Source organism: Salmo salar, chromosome 13 (genome assembly GCF_965601325.2).
Source record: "Salmo salar chromosome 13, fSalSal1, whole genome shotgun sequence".
Classification (NCBI taxonomy): Eukaryota; Metazoa; Chordata; class Actinopteri; order Salmoniformes; family Salmonidae; genus Salmo; species Salmo salar.
This window is the reverse complement of record NC_138303.1, coordinates 67,099,480-67,113,644: the sequence shown is the minus strand read 5'-3', so window position 1 is coordinate 67,113,644 and position 14,165 is coordinate 67,099,480. Positions and strand designations below refer to the sequence as shown.

General features: G+C 42.2%; 1 protein-coding gene across 1 annotated transcript; it reads left to right on the top strand.

The window, feature by feature from the left end:
• The first annotated feature begins 3,252 nt into the window (after positions 1-3,252).
• On the top strand, positions 3,253-9,369 carry LOC106567571 (H-2 class II histocompatibility antigen, A-Q alpha chain). Its single transcript, XM_014137043.2, has 4 exons — positions 3,253-3,372; positions 6,184-6,459; positions 7,871-8,146; positions 9,001-9,369. Exons 1-4 carry the CDS (start codon positions 3,303-3,305, stop codon positions 9,138-9,140), a joined length of 762 nt encoding a protein of 253 aa, XP_013992518.1. The 5' UTR covers positions 3,253-3,302; the 3' UTR covers positions 9,141-9,369.
• Positions 9,370-14,165: the final 4,796 nt, after the last annotated feature.

Genomic DNA, 14,165 nt, shown 5'->3' with positions numbered 1-14,165 from the left:
TTTTAACATAAGACAACACATCACGCAATTTTTACTTGCGAAATACTGGACCAAACATGTTAGCTAGATGTAAAATTGATGTAAAACTAAAACCTCCTCTGCAAAAATGAAAAAATGTATTACAGATTTTTGGAGTCATCTTATTTTGAGGAAGAGATACTGGCTTTGTTCCTATGGTGTCTCATGGGGGACAAACATTACATCAATAACTGCCACATCGAAATCCTGACACCCACTATTATTGAACACAGAATGAGTCCATGCAACTTATGTGATTTGTTAAGCACATTTTTACTCCTGAACTTATTGTCACGTCCTGACCAGTAAAAGGGGTTGTTTGTGCGTCAGCGTCAGCCTAGTCCAGTACGTCCTGTTCCTGCTCCTCGCACTAGCCCTGAGGTGCGTGTCTCTAGTTTGGCGCCTCCAAAGCCAGCCAAACTGGCCTTTAGTGTGCCTGCCCAGTCCAGTACGTCCTGTTCCTTTTCCTCGCACTAGCCCTGAGGTGTGTGTCTCTAGTTTGGCGCATCCAAAGCCAGCCCCACGCACCAGGCCTTCAGTGCGCAGTCCCCGTCCAGAGCTTCCGGCGACAGTTCCCCGTCCAGAGCTTCTGGCGACAGTTCCCCGTCCAGAGCTTCCGGCGACAGTTCCCCGTCCAGAGCTTCCGGTGACAGTTCCCCGTCCAGTGCTTCCGGTGACATCCTACAGTCCGGAACCGACAGAGACGGCTTACAGTCCGGCGCAGCCAGAGTCGCCCGCCAGTCCGGCGCAGCCAGAGTCGCCCGTTGCGAGGGTCCCCAGTCCGGGGTCGGTGGCGAGGGACCTCGCTCTAGAGGCGCCACTAAAGTGGAGTGAGCCAGTGGTGGAGCGGGGTCTGCGTCCCGCTCCTGAGCCACCTCCGTAGGGGGGAGGTTTGGGAAGGGGGGGTGTTGCACAAGAACCGTCGGTGACGGTGGCCACCCTCCCTTCCCTCCCTTTAGTTTGGGATTATTTTTGTTTTGGGGGTTTATTTTTGTGTTTTTTTTTGTTTGAGGTGCATCCGGCGTCTGCACCTTTGGAGGGGGGGGGGGGGGGGGGGGTACTGTCACGCCCTGACCAGTAAAAGGGGTTGGGGGTTGTTTGTTATTGTAGTTTGGTCAGGGCGTGGCAGGGGGTGTTTGTTTAGTGTGTTTCGTTTTTTTGGGGGGCAATGTTCTATGTTAGTCTATTTCTATGTCTGTGTCTATTTAGTCTATTTCTATGCTTAGTTTATTGGGTTGACCTTCAATTGGAGGCATCTGTTCCTCGTTGCCTCTAATTGAAGGTCCTATTTAATAGGGGTGTTTTTTCATTGGGATTTGTGGGTAGTTGTTCCTTGTATAGTCAGAGCACCTTACAGGACTGTTTTTCGTCGTTATTTTGTTCAAGTGTTTTGTTTCTTTTCTGAAATAAAAGATGTTTCACATCCCCGCTGCAGTTTGGTCCGATCCTTACGACGAACATGACACTTATTTAGGCTTGCCATAACAAAGGGTTTAAATACTTGACTCAAGACATTTCACCTTCTAATTTAAAAATTAATTTGTTAACATTTCTCAAAACAAAATTACATTTTTGCTTTATGGTGTATTCTGTGTAGATCAGTGACACAAATACTTAATTTAATTCATAACATTCAGGCTGTATCAATTTTGGGGGAAAAAGTTAAAGGTGAAATGTGAATACTTTCTGAATGTGCTGTATATGGTTCTTATCATGACACAAGGCGAGACCCAGATGCAGACACAGGAGGCAGATGGTTGGAGTCTTACAATGTTTATTAACCCAAAAAGGGGTAGGCAAGAGAATGGTCGTGTACAGGCAAAAGGTCAAAACCAGTTCAGAGTCCAATAGGTACCGAGGGGCAGGCAGATTCAAGGTCAGAGCAGGCAGGATGATCAGGCAGGTTGGTAAGTAGTTCAGAGTCAGGCAGTGGTCAAAACCTGGAAGACTAGCAAAAGAGAATAGAAAAGGGGTACGTGGGAAAAAACACGCTGGTTGACTTGACTAAACATACAAGACGAACTGGCACAGAGAGACAGGAAACACAGGGATAAATACACTGAGGAAAATAAGCGACACCTGGAGGGGGTGGATAAAATCACAGGGACAGGTGAAACAGATCAGGGCGTCACAGTTCTAGCAGTTCTAATTTGATGTAGGCCCAACCAATGGTTGTTTGGAGCTGAGCTAGGCCTACTCTTATTTTCAGGCCATCACATTCTTTGTCAACACGACTTGTTTTATCACATTCAGAACTAGCTGAAGTGTTTCAGGGCTTTAGTGAACCACGAGACGAACATCCGTTTCAGAGCAATGGAAATGTGTAATCATACAATAAAAAACACTCATTGAATTGTGATGGACATTTTATGGTGTGTATGTAATTGTATGTTTAGCACAATGCTGCTCTTGTAATAACCTGTCTTGGTTGGGTTCAAGCGAGTGACTGGTTGAGTGCACAGAGGAAACCACACTTTCATTCATAAGCAATTTGGCAGTACGTGTAATGGCTGTCGTCTGAAGTTGAAGGAGTGGACCAAAGCGCAGCGTGGTAAGTGTTCATATTTTATTTACTATGAAACACACGAACAAAAGAAACAAAAAGCCAAACAGTTCCGTCAGGTACAGAATCACTAAACAGAAAAACAACTGCCCACAAACACAGGTGGGAAAAGGCTGCCTAAGTATGATTCCCAATCAGAGACAATGATAGACAGCTGGCTCTGATTAGGAACCATACTCGGCCAAAACAAAGAAATACATCACATAGAATGCCCACCCCACACCCTCACCTAACAAAATAGAGAAATAAAACGGCTCTCTCAGGTCAGGGCGTGACAGTACGCCCAGAACATTGCTCTGCAAACTAGAAGGAGTGATACACTATGTCAGTTTCAAGGTAAGAAGCCTTCATGTGGTATCAGTCAGTCACATACAGAAACCATCTATGCTTATAACTTGTTTGTGTAGCAGAATAATATAACTGAATGGGAACATCCTCTTCAGAGTTTTCATCAAGCTTGTATTGAGTTTGTGAACCTCTCCTTGCGTTAATAAAGATTGCTTCATTTACTTTGAGTTTGAGTCCTTAGTGGTGAATTTCCACGACAGTATTTAATAACTTGGCCTGGGTGTATACGTTTGGTGTGTGGTCACGTAAGAATGAAAGGAATTTCCATATTGGCTGCATAGCAGAAACAACACATTTGTAGTTTCCTCCTTTTCAGAGCTTCCCATCAGAGACTGAAAGAGTTAGATTCTGCAGCACTCCCTCAAACACACAGATGAGCTTCGAGATGAACTACTCTGTGATTATACTGATTCTCACTGGAGCCGTTTGCACTTCTGCAGAAAGTAAGAGTTTGATTTATGTTTTATACTGTACTAGTGTAAATGCCTTTGTTCATGTTTGATATACACTACCTGTCAAAAGTTTTAGAACACGTACTCATTCAAGGGTTTTTCTTTATTTTTACTATTTTCTACATTGTAGAATAATAGTGAAGACATCAAAACTCTGAAATAACACATATGGAATCATGTAGTAACCAAAAAAAGTGTTAAACAAATCAAAATAAATGTTATATTCAAATAGCCACCCTTTGCCTTGATGACAGCTTTGCACAATCTTGGCATTCTCTCAACCAGCTTCATAAGGTTGTCACCTGGAATGCATTTCAATTAACAAGTGTTTCTTCTTAAAAGTTAATTTGTGGAATTTCTTTCCATCTTAATGCATTTGAGCCAATCAGTTGTGTATTATGGCAAGAACAGCTCAAATAAGCAAAGAGAAACGACAGTCCATCATTACTTTAAGACATGAAGGTCAGTCAATACTGGACATTTCAAGAACTTGGAAAGTTTCTTCAAGTGAAGTCGCAAAAACCATCAAGTGCTATGATAAAACTTGCTCTCATGAGGACCGCCACAGGAATGGAAGCCCCAGAGCTACCTCTGCTGCAGAGGATAAGTTCATTAGAGTTAACAGCATCAGAAATTGCAGCCCAAATAAACACTTCACAGAGTTCAAGTTTTATTTTACCTTTATTTAACTAGGCAAGTCAGTTAAGAACAAATTATTATTTTCAATGATGGCCTAGGAACAGTGGGTTAACTGCCTTGTTCAGGGGCAGTACAACAGATTTTTACCATGTCAGCTCAGAGATTTGATCTTGAAACCTTGCGGCTGCAAGATCTAACCACTAGACTACCTGCGCCCCGGATATATCTCAATATCAACTGTTCAGAGGAGACTGTGTGAATCAGGCCTTCATGGTCAAATTGCTGCAAAGAAACCACTTCTAAAGTACACCAATAAGAAGAAGAGACTTTCTTAAGCCAAGAAACATGAGCAATGGACATTAGACTGGTGGAAATTTGTCCTTTGGTCTGGAGTCTAAATTGGAGATTTTTGGTTCCAACCGCCGTGTCTTTGTGAGACGCAGTGTGGGTGAACGGATGATCTCCGCATGTGTATTTCCCACCGTTGTAACGGTTCCGTAACGATAGACGCTGGGAGATGAGAAGCAAGTACAGGGTGTGGATTTAATAATAAATAGACTTGAAACAAAACAATAACAGTGTCTGGACAGAAAAACACAACAACATTAATGCTGACTCCGGAATGAAAGTGACAGATATAGCGGAGGTAAATCCAGGTGAGTCCGATAATTAAGCGCAGGTGCGCGTAACGATGGTGGCAGGTGTGTGTAATGATGAGTGAACTGATGACCTCGAGCACCCCCCCCCCGCCCCCACTAGGGGCACCACCTGGCGTCCTACCCGGGCGAGCCTGACGGGCTGGCCGAGGCGTGGGAGCCTGATGAGCCAGCTGAAGTATCCCCGATTGCGTTGGTAGCGGCACCTGGACCCGACATCACCCCCCAAAAAATTATAATAAAAATAAAAAAACATCCCTGATGCCTCCAATTGTGGAGTCTGCATTCTGTAACAGTTCCGTATTGACAGACGCTGGGAGACGAGATGCAAATACAGGGTGTGGATTTAATAATAAATAGGCATGAAACAAAACAAGAAAAGCGTCTGGACAGGAGAAACATAACATCAATGCTGACTCGGGAATGAAACTGAGGAGATGACAGATATAGGGGAGGTAAATGACGTGATGGTGTCCAGGTGAGTCACAAAATTAAGTGCAGGTGCGCATAACGACGGTGGTATGTGTGCGTAATGATGAGTGAACTGATGACCTCGAGCACTGGAGAGGGGGAGCGGGTGCAGGCGTGACAACCGTAAAGCATGGAGGAGGAGGTGTTATGGCGTGGGGGTGCATTGCTGGTGACACTGTCTGGGATTTATTTATAATTCAAGGCACACTTAACAAGCATGGCCAACACAGCATTCTGCAGCGATACGCCATCCCATCTGGTTTGGGCTTAGTGGGACTATCCTTTGTTTTTCAACGACCCAACACATCAAATCAAATTAAATTGTATTGGTCACATACACATGGTTAGCAGATGTTAATGCAAGTGTAGCAAAATGCTTGTGCTTCTAGTTCCGACAGTGCAGTAATATCTAACAAGTAATCTAACAATTCCACAACAACTACCTAATACACACCAATCTAAGTAAAGGGATGGAATAAGAATATGACATATATATGGATGAGCGAACACACCTCAAGGCTGTGTAAGGGCTATTTTACCAAGAAGGAGAGTGATGAAGTGCTGCATCAGATGACCTGGCCTCCACTATCCCCTGACCTCAACCAAATTGAGATGGTTTGGGACGAGTCGGACTGCAGAGTGAATGAAAAGCAGCCAACAAATACTCAGCAAATGTGGGACCTCCTTCAAGACTGTTGGAAAAGTATTTCAGGTGAAGCTGGTTGAGAGAATGCCAAGAGTGTGCAAAGCTTTCATTAAGGCAAAGGGTAGCTATTTGAAGAATCTTAAATATAAAATATATTTTGATTTGTTTAACACTTTTTTGGATACTACATCATTCAATATGGGTTATTTCATAGTGTTGATGTCTTCACTATTATTCTACAATGTAGAAAATAGTAAAACAAATTGAAAAACCTTTGAATGAGTATGTGTTCCAAAACTTTTCACCGGTAGTGTAGATATTACCATCCTGGAAAAATTATATAAACCCCAGTTGATTCATTTGAAGTAATGTGCTTTCCCTCCATTTCAGTTCATCATGAAATTCACTTTATCTTCGGATGCTTTGAGTCAAGTGATCCTGCGGTGGGACTTGAGATTGATGGAGATGAAGTCTTCTATGGTGACTTCAATAAAAACAGTAATACATGTCTAATAGCAGATGTAGTGTTTACATTACCTAAATTCATATCTATTACACCAGAGGATAAAGAAAGGGCTTGTGAATATGCTACCATTAGCAGAGTTTGGTGCAAAGACTGCATCGCATGGGGCAAACAGTCTGAACCGAAAATACCAAAAATCAAAGGTAAGTGAAGATTGATGGGAATGTCTCACATAAACTGATAAATAATCAGTGATTCAACATGATTAGTGCATCTCCAAAATCAATCTTTGTCAGAGTGGTCTGTCGAGCGGAGTTACCGTAAATTCCGGACTATAAGCCGCAACTTTTTTCCCACGCTTTGAACCTCGCGGCTTAAACAATGACGCGGCTAATATATGGATTTTTCCCGCTTTCCATTTTTTTCTCTCTCAAAAAAACACATTCTGTGACGTGCTCAGTTTTGCATGAAGCTTTCATTAGACCAATGAAATTGCCGAACGGGTTAAGGTCAAACAACTTTTTTGTTTACTGTTTAGATTATATCGAGCGCTCTCAAACTTCCCATCATTCTGATTACGGTAGTCATTTTGTCACCCTCATCATGGCAAAGACACGGAGAAATGCATATGATGCAGCTTTCAAGTTGAAGGCGATTGATCTGGCTGTTGCAAAAGGAAATAGAGCTGCTGCACGGGAGCTTGGTCTTAATGAGTCGATGATAAGACGTTGGAAACAGCAGCGTGAGGAATTGACTCAGTGCAAAAAGACAACTAAAGCTTACTGCTCTTTTTTTTTTTTTTACAAGCCGTGTTTCGTTAAAGCCTGTGTAAAGTTCATTTGTTTCAATGTACCGGTAGGCACCTGCGGCTTATAGACATGTGCGGCTTATTTATGTTCAAAAAAATAAATTTAAAAAATTCAGTGGGTGCGGCTTATATTCAGGTGCGCTTAATAGTCCGGAAATTACGGTAATGTCATATAATATCCATGCCAGTCTCTCTTGGCTAAGGGTTGAGGAGAGACTGACTGGATCACTTCTTCTTTTTATAAGAGACATTAATGAGTTGAAAATCCCAAACTTACACACAGCCCTGACACACACTTACCCCACCACACATGCCACCAGGGGTCTTTTCACAGTCCCTAAATCCAGAACAAATTCAAGAAAGCATACAGTTCCATCTCATTTTGCTCAAATGAACAGCAAACCTGGTTTAAAAAAAACAGATAAAGCATCACCTCACAGCACAACGCCTCTCCCCTATTTCATATAGATAGTTTGTGTGTACATTAGGTGTTGATATGTAGGCTACGTGTGCCTTTTTTAAATGGATGTAGTTCTGTCCTTGATCTGTTCTTGTCTATTAATGTTCTTTATTATGTCATGTTTCATGTTTTGTGTGGACCCAAGGAAGAGTAGATGCTGCTTTTGCAACAGCTAATGGGGATCCTAATAAAATACCAAATACCAAATATGCTATCTTTTGAGTAGGTCTATGTACAGTATCTGCCTTAATCCCAAATGAATGGGACGATAGGCACTGACATTCCGAAAGTCTGACAAACTTCAATTTTTGAGTGAATACAGTTTCAGGCTTTTGTTGCCCTCTAGATGCCCCTGAGAGCACCATCTACCCCAGGGATGAGGTGGAACTGGGGGTGGAGAACACCCTCATCTGCTTTGTGAATGATTTCTTTCCCCCGCCTGTCAAAGTTTACTGGACCAAGAATGAAATGGAGGTGACTGAGGGATTGTCTCTCAGTCGTTACTATCCTAATAAAGATGGAACGTTCCACCAGTTCTCCAGCCTGAGTTTCACCCCACAAAAGGAAGACGTCTACATCTGCGCTGTGGCGCACACGGCTCTGAAGGAGCCCAAAACCAGGGGTGAGAGAGGACATAATATTTTTGTACATGGTTCTATACTGAACAAAAAATATAAACGCAACATGCAACAATTTCAACGAGTTACAGTTCATATAAGGAAATTAGTCAATTGAAATAAATTTATTAGGCCCTAATCTATGGATTTCACATGACTGGGAAGGCAGCGCAGATGAGTCCGGGTGGCTGGTCTTAGATAATCCCGCCAGGGAAGAAGCCGGATGTTGAGGTCCTGGGTTGGCGTGGTTACATGTGATCTGCAGTTGTGAGACCGGTTGGACATATACCAAATTCTCTAAAATTACGTTGGAGTTGGCTTATGGCAGAGAAATGAACATTAAATTCTCTGGCAACAGCTCTGGTGGACATTCTTGCAGTCAGCATGCCAACTGCATGTTCCCTCAGAACTTGAGACATCTATGGCATTGTGTTGTGTGACAAAACTGCACATTTTAGAGTGGCTTTTTATTGTCCCCAGCACAAGGTGCACCTGTGTAATGATCATGCTGTTTAATCAGCTTCTTGATATGCCACACCAGTCAGGTGGATGGATTATCTTGGCAAAGCGAAATGCTCACTAATAGGGATTTAATGAAATTTGTGGACAAAAGTTGAGAGAAATAATGTTTTGTGTATATGGAAAATGTCTGGGGTCTTTTATTTCAGCTCATGAAACATGGGACCAACACATTACATGTTGCGTTTATATTTTTGTTCAGTATATTTACTTTAATATTAAACCTTAAGAAGGAACTCAAACAACTCTGAAATTGAGACCTGAAACAAACCATTTCAAGGCAGTGTGTGATGAGTGGTTGTGTATTGTGCTGATTCTGGTGACACATCTTGTCTTCCAGAATATAAGGTCAGTGGGTCCAGTGCTGGTCCTGGTCCTGCTGTATTCTGTGGAGTGGGCCTCACTCTTGGGCTGCTGGGGGTGGCTACTGGAATATTCTTAATCTACAAAGGAAAGAGAGCCACTGAGTCTCAGGAATAAAGATGGGAAGTGAGGCACTGGACTAGAGAGATCTAGCCATTACGATTTAAGCCATTAAGTGTCATAATCATCACATTACATTCTGCGCAATATTGGTAAATCACAGTCAACAATGTACGCCATTACTCTCTGTTGATTTCTGTCTATTTGAAAAAGTGTAGAAGGTGAGTTGTATTTTTTAGAAGAAGTATTTTTTTTTACAATAAAAAATAAATAAATTGGGAGATATTGTAAGGTTCTGCTTTTCTTTTCTTAGTCAACCTTGTGTTCTTTTTCTTTGTGTTCTGCAACGTAGCCCTGTCTTTCATTTTTGTTCATTGATTTCTCCTGTGTTCAATTCTCACCTGGTCTCATCAGCTCCCTATTGAGTTCAGTTCTTTCTGTTTGTATGGTTGTGAGGTATTGTTTGTTTTTGACTGCCTAGCTGTGTTTGACCATTGCCTGCCTGTGACCACGATTCCTGCCTTCTGTGAAGGCTTAATAACCTCTTTGGGCTAGGTGGGACACTAGCGCCCCACCTCGACAACATCCTGTGAAATTGCACAGCGCGAAATTCAAAATACAAAAATCGTAATATTAAACATTCATGAAAATACAAGTGTCTTACATCGTTTATAAGCTTAACTTCTTGTTAATCCAACCGCGTTGTCATATTTCAAAAAGGCTTTACTGCGAAAGCATACAATGCGATTATCTCAGGACAGCGCCCCGCATACACCAGCATTAAAAAAAAATTCCAAACAAGCAGAGGCGTCACAAAAATCAGAAATACCGATAAAATAAATCTCTTACCAGTCACGTCCTGACCATTGTGTGCTCTTATTTTCTATGGTAGAGTAGGTCAGGGTGTGACTGGGGGGTTTATTCTAGTTTAATTGTTCTATGTTGTTTGGGTCTAGTTTTTGGTTTTCTATGTTGGGTTTTTTGGACGATCCCCAATTAGAGGCAGCTGGTCATCGTTGTCTCTAATTGGGGATCATATTTAAGTAGTTGTTTTTCCCACCTTTGTTTTGTGGGAGATTATTTTGAGTTAGTAAATGTAGCACCTCTTCGTCACGGTTTGTTGTTTTGTTTATGGTTTATTGTATGTCTTGCATAGTTTCACATTATAATAAAATATGTGGAACGATATTCACGCTGCGCCTTGGTCCGTTCCTACACACAAACGTGACATTATCTTTGAAGATCTTCCTCCGTTTGCAATCCCAATGGTCCCAGCTATACAAAAAATGGTTGTTTTGTTCGATAAAGTCCTTCTTTATATCCCAAAAAAGTCAGTTTAGTTGGCGCGTTTGATTCAGTAATCCACCCGTTCCACTCGTTCAACATGCAGACAAAGGAATCCCAAAAGTTACCGGAAAACTTCGTCCAAACAAGTCAAACTACATTTCTAACCAATCCTCTGGTACCCTAATATGTAAATAAACTGTCAAATTTAAGACGGAATGTAGTATGTTCAATACCGGAGATAAATAACGAAGTGTGCGCCGTCACCCAGGCGCGCAACAAGACTACAGTCCAAATGAGAGCCACCTTGAAAAACTACAAATACTCGGTCATTTTTCAAAAAAAACAAACCTGAAACCCTTTCTAAAGACTGTTGACATCTAGTGGAAGCCATAGGAACTGCAATCTTGGAGGAATTCCTTTGAATATCCCATAGACAAGCATTGGAATGGCCTGTGACCTCCCCAAAAGAATTCTGGATGGATTCTCCTTGGGTTTTCACCTGCCATATCAGTTCTGTTATACTCACAGACATTACTGTAACAGTTTTAGAAATTCCAGAGTGTTTTCTATCCAATGCTTCCAATTCTATGCATATCCTAGCTTCTGGGCCTGAGTAACAGGCAGTTTACTTTGGGCACATCAGTCATCCGAGCTACCGAATACTGCCCCCTAGCCTTAAACATCTGCCGCACTCTGCGCATGAATCTACACCTTTTTCTCCCTGAGTATTCATTACAGATACAGTACCTGTCAAAAGTTTGGACACACCTACTCATTCAAGGGTTTTTTCTTGTAGTTACCAAAAAAGTGTTAAACAAATAAATATATATATATATATACAGTGGGGAGAACAAGTATTTGATACAGTGCTGATTTTGCAGGTTTTCCTACTTACAAAGCATGTAGAGGTCTGTAATTGTTATCACAGGTACACTTCAACTGTGAGAGATGGAATCTAAAACAAAAATCCAGAAAATCACATTGTATGATTTTTAAGTAATTAATTTGCATTTTATTGCATGACATAAGTATTTGATCACCTACCAACCAGTAAGAATTCCGGCTCTCACAGACCTGTTCGTTTTTCTTTAATGTTCTCCACTCATTACCTGTATTAACTGCACCTGTTTGAACTCGTTACCTGTATAAAAGACACCTGTCCACACACTCAATCAAACAGACTCCAACCTTTCCACAATGGCCAAGACCAGAGAGCTGTGTAAGGACATCAGGGATAAAATTGTAGACCTGCACAAGGCTGGGATGGGCTACAGGACAATAGGCAAGCAGCTTGGTGAGAAGGCAACAACTGTTGGCGCAATTATTAGAAAATGGAAGAAGTTCAAGATGACGGTCAATCACCCTCGGTCTGGGGCTCCATGCAAGATCTCAACTCGTGGGGCATCAATGATCATGAGGAAGGTGAGGGATCAGCCCAGAACTACACGGCAGGACCTGGTCAATGACCTGAAGAGAGCTGGGACCACAGTCTCAAAGAAAACCATTAATAACACACTACGCCGTCATGGATTAAAATCCTGCAGCGCACGCAAGGTCCCCCTGCTCAAGCCAGTGCATGTCCAGGCCCGTCTGAAGTTTGCCAATGACCATCTGGATGATCCAGAAGAGGAATGGGAGAAGGTTATGTGATCTGATGAGACAAAAATAGAGCTTTTTGGTCTAAACTCCACTCGCCGTGTTTGAAGGAAGAAGAAGGATGAGTACAACCCGAAGAACACCATCCCAACCATGAAGCATGGAGGTGGAAACATCATTCTTTGGGGATGCTTTTCTGCAAAGGGGACAGGACGACTGCACCGTATTGAAGGGAGGATGGATGGGGCCATGTATCGCGAGATCTTGGCCAACAACCTCCTTCCCTCAGTAAGAGCATTGAAGATGGGTCGTGGCTGGGTCTTCCAGCATGACAATGACCCGAAACACACAGCCAGGGCAACTAAGGAGTGGCTCCGTAAGAAGCATCTCAAGGTCCTGGAGTGGCCTAGCCAGTCTCCAGACCTGAACCCAATAGAAAATCTTTGGAGGGAGCTGAAAGTCCGTATTGCCCTGCGACAGCCCCGAAACCTGAAGGATCTGGAGAAGGTCTGTATGGAGGAGTGGGCCAAAATCCCTGCTGCAGTGCGTGCAAACCTGGTCAAGAACTACAGGAAATGTATGATCTCTGTAATTGCAAACAAAGGTTTCTGTACCAAATATTAAGTTCTGCTTTTCTGATGTATCAAATACTTATGTCATGCAATAAAATGCAAATTAATTACTTAAAAATCATACAATGTGATTTTCTGGATTTTTGTTTTAGATTCCGTCTCTCACAGTTGAAGTGTACCTATGATAAAAATTAAAGACCTCTACATGCTTTGTAAGTAGGAAAACCTGCAAAATCAGCAGTGTATCAAATACTTGTTCTCCCCACTATATATATATATATATATATATATATATATTTGAGATTCTCAAAGTAGCCACCCTTAGCCTGGATGACATCTTTGCACACTCTTGGCCTTCTCTCAACCAGCTTCACATGGAATGCTTTTCCAACTGTCTTGAAGGAGTTCCCACATATGCTGAGCACTTGTTGGCTGCTTTTCCTTCACTCTGCGGTCCAACTCATCACAAACCATCTCAATTGGGTTAAGGTCGGGTGATGGTGGAGGCCAGGTCATCTGATGCAGCACTCCCATCACTCTCCTTCTTGGTCAAATAACCCTTACATAGCCTGGAGGTTTGTTGAGTCATTGTCCTGTTGAACAACAAATGATAGTCCTACTAAGCCCAAACCAGATGTGGTAGCCATGCTGGTTAAGTGTGCCTTCTAAATAAATCACTGACAGTGTCACACGCAAAGCACCCCCACACCATCACACCTCCTCCTCCATGCTTCACAGTGGGAACCACACATGCGGAGATCATCCGTTCACCTATTCTGCGTCTCACTGAGGCACGTCGGTTAGAACCAAAAATCTCAAATTTGGACTCATCAGACCAGATTTCCACCGGTCTAATGTCCATTGCTCATGTTTCTTGGCCCAAGCAAGTCTAGTCTTCTTACTGGTGTCTTTTAGTAGTGGTTTATTTGCAGCAATTCAACCATGAAGGCCTGATTCACACAGTCTCCTCTGTACAGTTGATGTTGAGATGTGTCTGTTACTTGAACTCTGTGAAGCATTTATTTGGGCTGCAATTTCTGAGGTGGGAAACTAATGAACTTATCCTCTGCTGCAGAGGTAACCCTGGGTCTTCCTTTCCTGTGGCGTTTCTCATGAGCCAGTTTCATCATAGCGCTTGATGGTTTTTGTGACTGCACTTGAAGAAACTTTCAAAGTTCTTGAAATGTTCTGTATTGACTGACCTTCAATTCTTAAATTAATGATGGACTGTCATTTCACTTTGCTTATTTGAGCTGTTCTTGCCATAATTTGGACTTGGTCTTTTACCAAATAGGGCTATCTTCTGTCTACCACCCCTACCTTGTCACAACACAACTGATTGGCTCAAACGCATTAAGAAGGAAAGAAATTCCACAAATTAACAAGGCACACCTGTTAATTTTAATGCATTCCAAGTGACTACCTCATGAAACTGGTTGAGAGAATGCCAAGAGTGTGCAAAGCTGTTATCAAGGCGAAGGCTGGCTACTTTGAAGAATCTGTTTGTTTAATACTTTTTTGGTTACTACATGATTTCATATGTGTTATTTCATAGTTTCGATGTCTTCACTATTATTCTACAATGTAGACAATAGTATATATAATGAAAAACCCTTGAATGAGTAGG

Excerpts from the sequence above, each read along its gene's own strand:
- LOC106567571 (XM_014137043.2), top strand. The coding sequence starts at position 3,303 with ATGAGCTTCGAGATGAACTACTCTGTGATTATACTGATTCTCACTGGA. Across the intron at positions 3,373-6,183 it reads CGTTTGCACTTCTGCAGAAA|TTCATCATGAAATTCACTTT; the intron begins GTAAGAGTTTGA and ends CCTCCATTTCAG. Across the intron at positions 6,460-7,870 it reads GAAAATACCAAAAATCAAAG|ATGCCCCTGAGAGCACCATC; the intron begins GTAAGTGAAGAT and ends GTTGCCCTCTAG.